General features: G+C 35.2%; 1 protein-coding gene across 1 annotated transcript; it reads left to right on the top strand.

Annotated features, from left to right (window-relative positions):
• Positions 1–9,450: 9,450 nt before the first annotated feature.
• LOC138151017 (lymphocyte antigen 6 complex locus protein G6c-like) lies at positions 9,451–10,639 on the top strand. The gene has a single exon (XM_069074440.1). It carries the CDS (start codon positions 9,506–9,508, stop codon positions 9,872–9,874), a length of 369 nt encoding a protein of 122 aa, XP_068930541.1. The 5' UTR covers positions 9,451–9,505; the 3' UTR covers positions 9,875–10,639.
• Positions 10,640–13,920: the final 3,281 nt, after the last annotated feature.

Genomic DNA, 13,920 nt, shown 5'->3' with positions numbered 1-13,920 from the left:
ATTAGCAAAGTGGCAAATAGTAGGTACTTACTTGATGGTTATTGATAACTGATTGGTTGTCCCCACTGAATTTGATCTAGCTTATCAATTTTCTTCACAAAATGTGTCACTCAGAAGTGAATAAAATGTTCCAAATCTGGTCTGACCATAACAACCCCTCTATAGCCCTGAACAGTATGCTTCTCTTAATGTAGATTAAGATAGCATTACTTTGCAAGATATCATATCAGTTTGTTCACTTATATTGAGCTTGAAGTCAACTAAAATCCCTAGAACGTTTGTAGATGAATTACTGTCTATTCATAAGTCCCTTACCTTGTACCTTTGAATCTACATGTAAGACTTCATTTTCATCCCTATTACATTTCAATTCATTAGATAAGGCTCAATGCTCTAACCTGTCAAGATGTTTTTGGATCCTGATTCTTATGTCCAGTAAGTTAGCTATATTTCTGAGTTTGGAGTTATGTAAATTTTATTGAGAGCCATCTATGCTTTTATCCAGATTACTGATGTATGTTAAACAGAATTAGATGAAGCAGTGATTCCCTCATACATTCTACTGGAAACCTTTTATCTAAAGGCAACTTTTAACAATTTATGACTTGGATCATTGATTTAAAGGTATAAAAGCTATCTGGTCCATATACCTATTTAGAGCTATCTAGTCCTCCCTACACAGATGTGGAAACTGACCAAAAGAGATTTAAAAACATGGGTAGTAAGTGACAGAATTTGCACTTGAACCCAAATCCTCTAACTTTAAATCTAGTGTTCTCTCCACTGAACTATGTGCTAATTCTCCAAGTCCCACACACAACCTAATCTAATTAAGTCAACCACAATATAATTATGCTATTGTTATAGCTGTCCTGACTTATTTATTCCTCCTCATATTTGTTGATCTGTTTCTTACATACACAACTTTTCACTGTCTATCCTTTATACCTGTAATATTCTCCTCTGTATTTCTAAGTTTTAGAATTCTTGGTTTCCTTCAAGACTTAGCTCAGTATCCATCTCTTGCAAAAGGCCTTTCCTTAGTCCCCACCTACTAATGTCTGATCCTCCAAGATTATCTTTTATCTATTTAATGATGCTGATGATGGTGGTGGTGGTGGCGGCAGCAGCAGCAGCATTCAGTGTTTATAATGCACTTTCAAGTTTGCAAAGCATTTTTTATATTTTATATCATTTGATTCTCAAAATACCCTCATTTTATAGGTGAGGAAACTGAGAATGAGAGAACTTAAGTGACTGGTCTGGAATCATAGAGCTAGCAATTGTCTGAGACAGAATTGTAACTCAGGTCTTCCTCACCCAAGGTTCAGCTGCCTCATGTATTTTGTATGTAATTTACATATTATATGTATACATCCAAACACATATATATGTATTTATACATATACACGCATATATATGTATGTATACATACACACATATGCATATGTGTGTGTACATGAAATATATAAACATATTTAGTATATATTATATATAAATATTTTATATATAATATATACATACACACATATCTGAAAATAATTTGTATGTATATATATTGGCCCCCTCCATAAGTTCATTGCAGAGCTTAAGCTCACTTTCTTGCTTTTATTTTTGCCTTTGTACTTTTGACACCTAATATAGCATCTGGAACAGAGAATCTGCTTAATAAATTATTATTTATTAATTTTTTCTTATAGGTTAATAACAGGAATAAGAATTAATATTTATATCATGATTTAAAGTCTAATCTAATTTGATGCAAAAAATTCTGTTATTATCTGGATTGTGCATATGAAGTAATTGTGTGAGAAAATTTAAGTGACTGGTCTAGGGTCTTACAGCTAGCAAAGGTCTGATACAAGATTGGCCTTCAGATTTCCCTGACTACAGGTCCAAGGCTCTATTGATTATGCCAAATGGAATATTTAGAAGATTTTATTTCTTCAGTTATAAATAAATTGGAACGGGATTATGTCTCCACATGATATACTATTTATAACTAAAAATTATTTTGATCAAAACTCAGCCTAGAATATCTCATTCAATAAATATTTATTAAGTGCCTACTATGTGCCAGTTACCATACTAAATGCTAGGGATGCAAAGAAAGGGAAAAACACTGAAACATATACCTCTATCAACTGATAAGTCTGTAACTTTTGGTCAGGAAAGAATTGAGTTGAAATTTCTCCCCTGAAATATATTAGTTATGTGACCATTTTCAAGTTACTCAACCTTTATACCCTTCAGTTTCCTTATCAGTAAAATGGGGAAAATGGTACCTGTAATATTTACCTTATAAGATGATTAAGAAGATCAAATTTTATAATTTACAAATTTATGTTTGTGTGTATGTAATTTACACATCCACAAACCTTATATCTCTCTATAATGTCACATTATTGTTATTAGGAGCTAAAAAATTTAATCTGTAACTTTGAACTATATCATTGCCTGACATAAATAACATTCCCTAAGCCCATCCCTCTTCTGTCAAGTACTGTTAAAAATAACTTGATCAAAACAAACCATGACAGTTAATAGTAGAGTGTGCAATTTACTCCCCCCCCCAAAAAAATATCATATTTGCATTGCCTCTTTATCTAAGGAACAACTAATTTATCTAAATGTGGAATTTTGAATGTCTTAAGTTGAGGTGAAGTATAAGACATAAATCCTTTTGCAAAATTTGCTTCTAATATGTTGTGGATTGAGGAAACAGACTTCAAAAAAGTAACTGGGGCAAGATATTTCATATGAAAAGGTCCACCAAGTTTTGCCATATAATGGCCAATATTTCTGTTTTCATATTTTCATGAAACTGGTGTGCCATCAAATATCTTTAATGATCACAAAACATCCATGTCTTCTCTTTTTGTGCAACCCTTGTTTATGTTATTCTATAAATCTATCATTGCAGATCCACCCATCCCATCATTGGAGATCCTGAGGCCTTGACTCTCAAGATCTTTGGACAAGGCAAAAATAAGGGGTTAAGAGCTACATTCTCATCTCAATTAAAGTAATAGCAAAAGGTACTGACTCCTCAACTGAATCAACCAATCCATTCAAATATTTTAAGTCATGTGGTTCTTTATGAGTTATGATGTTCTTTGATTACATCAAGTTAGCTCCAAAAGCTAAGTATACCACTGAGGACTTTAAAAAACCTGGAGGAATTTCAGCAATAGATCACTCAGTTATTGAGCTGGTTCAGCAGTGAAGAACTACAGGTTTGGAGTAAAAAATTCCAAAGTTGGAACCAGGGACCTAATTATTTCTACCAAATTCATATCCATATACAACAACTCTGCCAGATGAGTTATTTCAGCTTCCTCAGGGCTAGGATCCAAAAGATTCTCCTGAAGGTCCCCATTTGTCTTGGTGGGACACCAGCTGTGACACCTGACTTGGACTCTGACTTCTGAATTCCTTTGCCTTATTCTTGCAACTTTTTTCCCCCCAAATTCCTAGGGTTGGTGATTCTATTCCCTTCACCTAGAATGGAAAATGAGCAAACACGGAGGCCAAAGACATAAACTATTTTTCTTCTGACCACATAGACTCGGAGGGTAGCAGGCTCCATGGTCTTTCTTCCCTTATAACAAGCATGGTCTCTCAGTAGATGCCATGAGTGAAATGCATTTGAGTTGCCCCAGAAAGTAATGAGACAGAGACACAAGAGGAGGCTGGAGCTGAAATGCTTCCAATAAAATAGATTCATTTCCAAGTCATTTTAAAAGACTGCTTTTTACCATGGTATTCATTGTTCAGACCCAAGTTAAAAGAATGTTTATGCATGCTATTATATAATCTCTGCAAGGTACTTCTCTTATAGAGCATCATGATTCTCCTGGATGCCATCTCCTTAGTTTTTCCACATGGAAAGATGCAGAGATGCCTTCCTAGGCTATGCGCAAGTGTTGAATACACCAATTGCATGCATTTGCAAATTGGTGCACACACACATACATACATATATATATATATATAATCATATATATGAAGATATGCATATATGCTTAACTTTTAATAGTATCTCCATTCAGCATCATTTATTTGCTATGGTTAGTTGGTAATTATTTTGGGTTGGATGTCAGAAAATTGTTTCAAATTTTGCCTCTCTCACTTGCTATGTGATCTTGGGCTAATCATCTAAGACTCATCTATCATGAGTTTCCTTGTCTACAAATGAGGAGTTGGGACTACATTGCCTTTAAGATCCCTTCTGTCTTTAAATACGTGAGCTTATGGTGTATACACCCTAAATAATGCACTGAGGGTATTAGAAAATATAAATATAGCATAAAACACAATTTCTGCTCACAGTGAGTTTATTATAATATTGTTGAGTTTGGGATTTATAGTTGGACAAGATTGATACACATCAGTAAATAAAAGTACATACAAGACAATAATAGTCAGGAGTAGTCAGATGCTCAAATATCTTTTTTAGATTTAGGATTTTAGAAATTCAGATATTAGAGAACTAAACATGGGCTGTAGTATAGAAGATTTTACAAAGGATGTGAGATTTAATCTAGGCCTTGAAAGATGGATAGAACTTGGGTTGAAATAAAGGAGAAGAGAAGACATCTTACATTAGAAGAGAAAAAAAAACATTAGCAAAGGTGCAAAGGAGGAATAAACATGACTTGTTGGGGGTGCTGCATGGAAACTTTGTTCTTCTTTGCAAGTTATTCATTTGTGCAGATATACGTATAAATCCTGGATCTAACAATGCTCTTAGCAATTGATAGTTTCTGTATAATATTACTGTACCATAAAAAAGAACTGCTGTGTATAAATGATTAATAAAGCAATGTTTCAAAGTTGAAGTGTATTCCCAAAGTTTCAGAAAGTCATGCCTATTTACTGCAATTGGTCTAGTGACTATTTCAGACACCCTTAGAAGATGTCATGCAGTTGTAATTTCACTAAAAGGGTCCTAATGTGGTAACATTTTATTAAAGTGTCAAGCAATATATAGATGTTACTACCTAGGTAACCTAGAATGTACCTGAAATAGAAAAAAATGAAACTTGTAAATATACAAGCTTTTCAAAAAATGTGAATGCAGTTTTAAGCTATTAAAATACACACATGCATACACACACATACACACAGCCTACCCCTCCTATCCATATGGGCACTTATCTCCCAAGGTTGTTGTGAGGATTAAATGAGATAAAAATTGTAAAGAGCTTAGCATGTAGTAAATGCTATACAAATGTTACTTACTATTATTATTTACATACAATTTAATAATATGTATATTCTGATAAAAATTCATTAAGTTTTGCTATTCCTTATGCTCATGGCTTTCTGAAACTAGGAAAAAAAATATCTCATTTTAAATACTGAATGTTTTCAGTGTGAAAACATACTTAGCACATGTGATTCCTGATATTTAATCTGAGTCAATTCTAAATAATTATTTTAAAAAATGAGTAAACAACCAGAACATTTCCTCAGGGAAATAGACTCAATTTTATGATATAACCTTTAAGAAAATAATAATTTATTTATACATTATAATGACAAAAAAGACATATGATCTTGGGATATTGTTTTAATGAGATTTTCTCACTTGATGATAATTCAGCTGTCTAATACTCAAGATTCATCATTCAGTGACCAGACAGGGATAAATATTAAGAGAAAAAAAAGCTTTCATGTTTGTATCACAGGTTTTGGGAGACTATCCATTTCCCAGCACTGAAATGGAGTTGTCATTTATTTACTGTTTTCTTGCAGTTGATATTGAAGCAAAGCTTTTAAGCAGTGGACTGTGGGTGGGTCAGTAAAGTTAAAAGCAGCTATACTAGTCTTGCATAAGGACCCAGAATTCAAATTCATAACCAACTGATCGCTAAACAGTAGTACATAATCTATTGGTATACCTCTAACAGATTCAAATTGATGCAAGAAGCATTAATTGTCAACTGTATTGAGGCATTGTATTCTCTTGGCATACAAAAATTAAAAACAATACAGTTTTTATCCCTAAAGATTATATAATTTAGTAAGGCAATGAAAACATGTAAATCAACAAGTCAGTCAACGAACATATAGTAAGTAAGGCCCTGGGGATGTGCTAAATTTTGATTAAAAAAAAGGCAAATACTAATGAGGGGGTTATTGTGCTAATTACTATGTATATAGAAAATATCCTTCTCCTCTGAAACATATACACATTTTATGCACACATACACATGTTTATATACATATGTATAGAAACATATGGGTATATTTATATATGCATTATATATGTATACACATATACATTCACATATCAATACAAATATACACCTCTACATAAATACACACATACACATATGTATATATGTGTGTACATAGGCATACATGCATACATATATATGAAAGAGACACAGGGAAAAGTTCAATTTGAGCTTAGCATTGAAGGAAGCAGAAAAAGTCAATGAGTAAAGATGTGGAAAGTGCATTCCAGATATGCAGGGCAGTCAATGGAAAGGTGTGGAATTGGGAGATAGAATGCCATGTCTAAGGAAAAATAAGGAGGCCAATATTGTTGGATCATAGAGTTTGCAGAAGGTAGTAAAGTTTAAGATGACTAGAAAGATAGCAAAGGGCCAGGTTGTAAAGGGATTTAAAAGTCAAAACAAGATGTTTTTTTGATCCTGGAAAAAAAATGAGAGCCACTGGAGCTTATTGAATGACATAGTCAGACTAGTATCTTAGGAAAATCACTTGGGCAGTTGAGTAGCTGCTGGCTTAGTATTAAGGAGATGCTAAATGGTATAAAATAAGCAAGAGCCTAAGAGTGATCAAAGAGAGGTAACAATAAAATATTAAAGTTAGTTTGGGACCTTTTGTTGGAAATTATTCTTCCCTAGACCTATCAGCCTTTTTTTTTGTCATTTTTAAAGGAATGGATTAGTGTTGTAGAGGAACTGGACTCAATGTCATTAATAACAATATTAGAATCCTAGATTTTTTTGACCCATAAGGGAAGGACCCTGACTTTCACAATTCTTCAGTGTTTCAAAGTTTAGCACAAGAATTACCTCCTCCATGAAGCCCCCTTCTGCATCCTAGCACTCTTATCATTTACTCAAATCTTCCCTGATAGAAACTGCTCTGATAGAGATTTCTGAACACAGTGGGAAAGGAGAATTCCCATTGCAACTTATAATCATCTGTATTTTGCCCTTTAAGAATGGCTCTCAGTTGTCAGACAAAGAAATCAAAACTATCTGTAGATATATGGGGAAAAAATGCCTAAATCACTATTGGTTAAAATGCAAATTAAAACAACTTTGAGGTACCACCTCACATCTATCAGATTGGCTAATAGGACCAAAAAAGGAAAATGTTAAATGTTGGAGGGGATGTGGGAAAATTAGGATACTGACTGTTGGAGTTGTGAACTGATCCAATCATTCTGGAATGCAATTTGGAACTATACCCAAAGAGATGTAAAACTGTGCATGCTCTTTGATTCAGCAATACCACTTCTACATCTACATCTAAAAAGGAAAAAAAGAACATATTTGTACAAAAATATTTATGCTATATTTTTGTGGTGACTAAGAATTATAAATCAAAAGGATGCCCATCAACTGGGGAATGGCTAAATAGAGTGTGGTATGTGATTATAATGGAGTATTATTGTGCTATAAGAAATGACAAACCGAATGACTTCAGGGAAAAAAAAAACTGGAAAGACTACATTAACTGATGCATAGTGAACAGGACCAGGAGAATAGTGTACACAATAACAGCAATATTGCTTGATGAAGAATTATGCATGGACGGCCAGGTGGCTCAGCAAGTAAGAGCACCGGCTCCAGAGTCGGGATGACCTGGATCAAATTCGGGCTCAGATACTCAGCACCACACCCAGAAATAACTGGCCATGTAACCTTGAGCAAGTTACTTAACCCCAATTGCTTAAGAAAAAAAAAAAAGAATTATTCATGACTCAGCTATTCTCAGTAATACACAATCCAAGACAATCCCATAAAACTAATGATGAAAAATGCTATTGACCTCCAGAGAAAAAAACTGACTTTGTTTGAATACAGACTGAAGCATGCTATTTTTCACTTTCTTTCATTTTTTTCCTTTTATTCTAGTCTTCTCTGACAAAATTACTACTATAGAAATGTTTTGCATAATTATACATGTATAACATATATCTAATTGTTTAACATCTCAGGTAGGGGAAAGGGGAAGAACAGAGGGATGGATAGAATTTGGGATTCAAAATTTTAAATAAAAGACATTAATATGAGAAAGTATGCCTCCATGACTTCACACAGGCTATTTTCCATGTCATTCTTCTTCCTCACTTGGCTTCTATGAATGGCCAGCTCAACATTATACTTCCAAGGCTGACTTCAATTGTCCTCTCTTAGATGAGAACTTTCCTAATGCCTTCCAGTTGTCCTTCTTCCACCTCATTTTGTATTTCCTGTGTGGATACTTTACAAATCTGTTTTCCCATTGTATCACCACAGTAGACTATAAACTCCTTGAGGATAGGGATGGATTTGTTTCTATTTTTGTAGTACCCAGCAAAAAGTAAGTGCTGGTTGATTATATTCAGAGCATGTAACAGTGTTTTACAGAGATAACTAATAAAAGCTTATAGAATTGAATTGAATTGAATTTCCTATGATTTCAATGAATCAAACACTCCTGAGCAAGATCCTGTTCTTTCCTGTAAAACCTACAATCCCAATATATTTACTGGTGCTTTGAGGTAAACTGCCATAGCTTGTCCCAGTAAGTGGGCAATCCTGGTATATGGAGCATTCCTAGCACGATGGGGAAGGGGTGTTCACTTGTGGACTTAGTTTTGTGTGTATTAGCTTTCAGTGTAATGGATGGTGAGTGTGATTTCCTGGTGAAGAATGCAAGGTCACACTTTTCAACACCAATTATGAGGAATAACAGGAAAACAGATGTTGGAATTAATAAGACTAAAGCACAACCTCTTCATAGGAACATATAATCTGAAAACATATAGGTAAATGTAAAGTATCCACAGAGGAAGTACAAAATGATGTGGAAGAAGGACAACTGAAGGGAATCAGGAAAGTTCTCATGAAAGAGATAACACTTGAAGTCAGTCTTGGAAGTATAATGGTGAGCTTGCCATTCTAAGAAGCCAGGTGAGGAGGAAGGGTGACATGGGAGATAGCCTGTGTTAAATCATGGAGTCATACTTCTTTTTGTATTAACATTTTTATTTAAAGTTTTGAGTTCCAAATTCTATCCATCCCTCTGTTCTTCCTTTCCCCTCTCTCTGAGATTGTAAGCAATCAGACATAGGTTATACTTATGTAAAACATTTCCATACTAGTACTTTTGTCAGAGAAGACACAAAAGAAAAAAAAAATGAAAGTGAAAAATAGCATTCTCTTTTCCTCTTGATGTAGCCTTAAGAAATCTAGTGATCTCGGAGTTGGATCCTTGGAAATCTCCTTCTTCTGTCACCTCCAACAACCAGACCATGAATACCTTCTTACTCCTCAGCCTCTCAGTGTTGGTCTGCTGGGCTTCAGCTGACATTCGCTGTCACTCCTGCAACAAGTTCCCTGTGGTTGGCTGTGTGGATCAAAAATCCTGTCTCCTGGATCAAGGACATCAGTGTTTGACCACAGATGTCTACTTAGGTAAGATGTGGCTTTACTCCAAATATCGGTGTGGTTCATCTACGGAACCCTGTATACAGGGCATCAACAAGACCAATGAATTAACCTACAATATCACTTGCTGCAGAAGAGACTCCTGCAATAGCTTTGCACCCAGTCCTTCTCCACTCCTGAGTCTCAGTCTCCTCACTCCTTTTGCTGGCCTCGGCTTCTGGCTTCTACACTGAAACTCAATAGAGTTTGTTTAGCCCCAGATCCCACCCTCATATCTTCCCACTTAATTCTGTCCTTAGCCTCCTAGTCTCCTCATTCCCTCTGGAGTATTCCCCTGTATTCTGGTATTGTGGAAATAGCACTGAATTTGGAGTTGGAAGTCTTAGCTCTCTACTACTTACCGTCTGTGTGACCTTGGACCATGGATTCTCAGGGTCTCAGTTTTCTCTGTAAAAGTGAGAGGGTAGGACTAGGTAATTTCCAAACTCTTTTCCATCTTTAAATGTTATTATTCAAGTAGTTCCATTAATGACCTTTTTCTGGACTTCTTTCCCCCTCTAATATGTTTTCTCCCAATCATTTCCCATGGTCAGGGAACTGTAAAATGTTAGAGCTGTAATGGATCATGGGCATCATCATGAATCAATGAATTCAGTCCATTGTTTTTTCTACTATGCTAGTATCTCCTTGACCTTACCCTATTTCCCAGAATTGTCACTTTCCAATTTCTTCACCTCCCCTCCTGGTTATCCCTTACCTCCATTCATCTATCAAGGTCTCTTCCCCACCAAGTTTTCTCCAGCAGGGAGACTTAAGTCTGGACCTGATGTGGGAAGTCTTATACAGTCCTCAATATAAATTCCAGGTGGGATGTGATGGTCCTTCTCTGTAGGGTCTGATTCCCTGAACCCTGGCAACAGATACCACTCCCTTAACCTCACTCATGTCTAGCCCCATTGGAATAAATGTCTGTTTTCCAAAGGAAAAAAAAAAAGAAATCTAGTGATCTCTGTGATTACATCTATTCCTAGTTGCCCATTTCCCCCTCTGTGTTCCTACTCCACCATATCAGTCAAAGCTTTAAGCCTTCCCTCGTGTGCATTACAACATACTTACAATAAAGGCCAATTGCTTTTAACATTACTGCCCAGTCAGAACTTTTTGTCAATTCTTCTGAGTTCCCCAAATGGTCATACATACATATATAGTACATACATATATTATAACCAAAGTAACAGATAATAATTTTGACCAGTAAGGGCCAAGGAAAAGACCCTGTGGCAATCTCCTACAAATATTCCTCCAAAATGCTTTTACCCCTTTAATGAATACTCTATGAATATATTTCTAAATCTAGTCAAACATGCTGATAATTCTCAAACCTATGTATCCATCCCTAATATCTCTGATGACCTCCAGTCCCTCATCTCAAACTGCCTATGTGTGGACATCTTAAACTATACATGTCCAAAGCTGAATTCATATTCATTCCTCCCAAACCCTTTCCTTTCCAGACTTTTTTTTTTTACTATTGATACTTCCATCTAAATCCTTTATGCTTGCAACATATGTGGCATCATCAACTATTCCTCCCACACACACATACATTTCTAATATGTTACCAAGGCTAATCAATTTTACCCTTATTACATCTATCAAATATGTCCCTTTATCTTCTCCAATACTGCCACCACCTGGCCCAGGCTTTCATCTTCTAAGGAAAAGAGTACTTCAGTATCCTGTGGTCGATCTGTCTTGCCAAAAGTTTTGTCCCACTCCATTTCCTTTTTCACCCAGGTTACAAAATGATTATTCTAAAGAGAAGATCTTAAAACATCCCTCCTCTACTTTATAAACCCCATTGACTCCTTGATACCTGCAAGATGAAATATAAAATCCATTGTTTGGCAATCAAAGCCCTTCATATGCTATCCCACCCCTATCCTTCTAGTCTCCTTATATATTTTAACCTCCCCCCCACATCTCATTTCATGATATGTATAAAATGTCTACTATTTTAAAAAATGTATCCTTTTTTTCCAGTAACAATGACCTCCTTCCTTCTTGGACAACACACTTCATTACTTAACTGAGCATTTTTACTAGCTGTCTCTCCTGCATGGAATGCTCTCCCTCCTCATCTCTGTCTTCTAGCTTCCCTGACTTCCTTCAAGTTCCAGCTAAAATCCCATTTTCTACAGTAATGTTTTTCGAATCCCTCTTAATTCCAGTACCATTATTCTGTGGATTATTTTCCACTTATTCTATATGTAGACTGTATATAGTTGTTTGTATGTTGCCTCCCTTGTTAGACTGTGAGCTCCTCAAGGACAGTGAATGTCTTTTCCCTTTGTTTGTATCCCCAGTGCTTAGCATAGTGCTTCACTGACAATCCACATTGTCCACATCATTCAATGTGATTCAAAAGTTAGCAGGAGTGATATTTTTATATGCTTTGTTGAAATTTAGGCATAATATTTCTGTGTTATTCCCTTATCTACCAGTTTAGTAAATCTCTCAAGAAAGGAAATAGAATTAATCTGCCATAATGTATTCTTGATCAAGCAATGCTGTCTCTTAGCAATTACTGCTTTGCTTGCTAAATGCTCACAACTATCCCTTTAATTCAATAGAATTTTATTAGTAATTGAAGCTAAGGTCACTAACCAATACTGTATAAATTACATCTTCACATTAAAAGGTATGAGGGGAATAAGACAGGTTTTTCTCCCTCCTTTTGTCTTGAGTGAACTCTCCTATTCTTCATGATCTTTCAGTTCTCACAGAACAAGGCTTAGCAATTCAATTAAGCAGTCACATATATCTTATAAGAGGACTCTCCCTTTTTTTCTTCATTGAGATAATTTCTGTTTGTGTCTTCAGAATTTTATTCTTAAAAGTTTTCCATCTTTCTTAGATAGACTTCCCTCGAATAATTTTTGACCATGCTTTTTTCTACTTCCTTTTATCCCTTCAAAATTCCAGTTTTACCCCTTCCCCAATTCTAAAATGTACATCTGTCTGTATCTGGCTTTCCTGTTCTTCACTTTCATTAATTTTAAAATAGACCAGCCACTTCCTTCCAAGGTTAACATTTCTACTTCAACAACCAATTATTCCTTCGAAGTTGGAATCAAGTGCAGAATATCTCTTTTTGCTTTTGTACCTTTATGGGGAAATTACCATTAATCCAAGTTATGTTCTTATCTTTGTCTTTGTCAGAGTTTCCAGCAGATGGCCAGATAACTGAAGTCTTCTTTCACTACTATATCATGCCTCTGTGCCTCCTTCTGAACTCTTCATCTATTTCCTCCTTTCTTCCTTCCAAAATAGGGCTGCTTTCTACTTTTCTCTCTGTGGAAGTTCACATAAATGCTCTCTATTCTACTTCCTCCACCTCCAAACTACCCCAAGAGGATGTGAGCCTTAAATTGTATAGTTTATATAAGGAATTTTTTATACATTTCTGTTCTCATTATTATTATTCTCAGATTTTTTTTTTGTCTGGATTAAGTAACTAACTCATTAAGGACAGCTAAGTGCTTCTTTCTACTTTGTACTTACATTGTTTTTACCTTGACTATTAGACTATTTAATTCTCTTTTGCCAGTATGAATACCATTACTCTTAGAAAAAAAGACAGAAGTAAAAAAAAAAAATAAGTTGAATAGGTCCTCCTCTCCATCTTCTGTTATTTTCATTCTAACTGCCATAAGTGGTATTATTTTCCCTTCACTGATTCCCCCCTTATACTCAATGTGACTAAAATAATCCTCTTTGTTACCCATGGCATTTATCATAAGCTTCAGTTTGATCTAATCTTTATCTTTCTTTAAATGATTCTTTATAAGACTGTGCAACTTTTAAAATATTTTTTCCTCAATTACTTTTATACATTAAAAAAAATCTTCCTTGTACAATCACATTTCTTTTTATAGACAGCTCCATCCCCCTTGCCCCAAGTCATTAATGACATCAGAAATGTGTCTTCTAGGGGTGGCTAGGTGGGGGCAGTGAGAAGAGCGCTGGCCCTGGAGTCAGAAGGAACTGATTTCGGATCTGTCCTCAGACTCTTAACACACACACACACACACACAAACTAGCTGTGTGACCTCGGGCAAGTTACTTAACCCCAATTGCCCTCCAAAAAGCAAAAAAAGAAAGAAAGAAAGAAAGAAAGAAAGAAAGAAAGAAAGAAAGAAAGAAAGAAAGAAAGAAAGAAAGAAAGAAAGAAAGAAAGAAAGAAAGAAAGAAAGAAAGAAAGAAAGAAAGAAAGAAA

The sequence above is a fragment of the Petaurus breviceps genome, unplaced genomic scaffold (genome assembly GCF_028583685.1).
Source record: "Petaurus breviceps papuanus isolate PSGF00001 unplaced genomic scaffold, PetGlider_PUasm1.0 90895, whole genome shotgun sequence".
NCBI lineage: Eukaryota > Metazoa > Chordata > Mammalia > Diprotodontia > Petauridae > Petaurus > Petaurus breviceps.
Note: the sequence above shows the minus strand (reverse complement) of the source record. Positions and strands in the feature narration are given on the sequence as shown.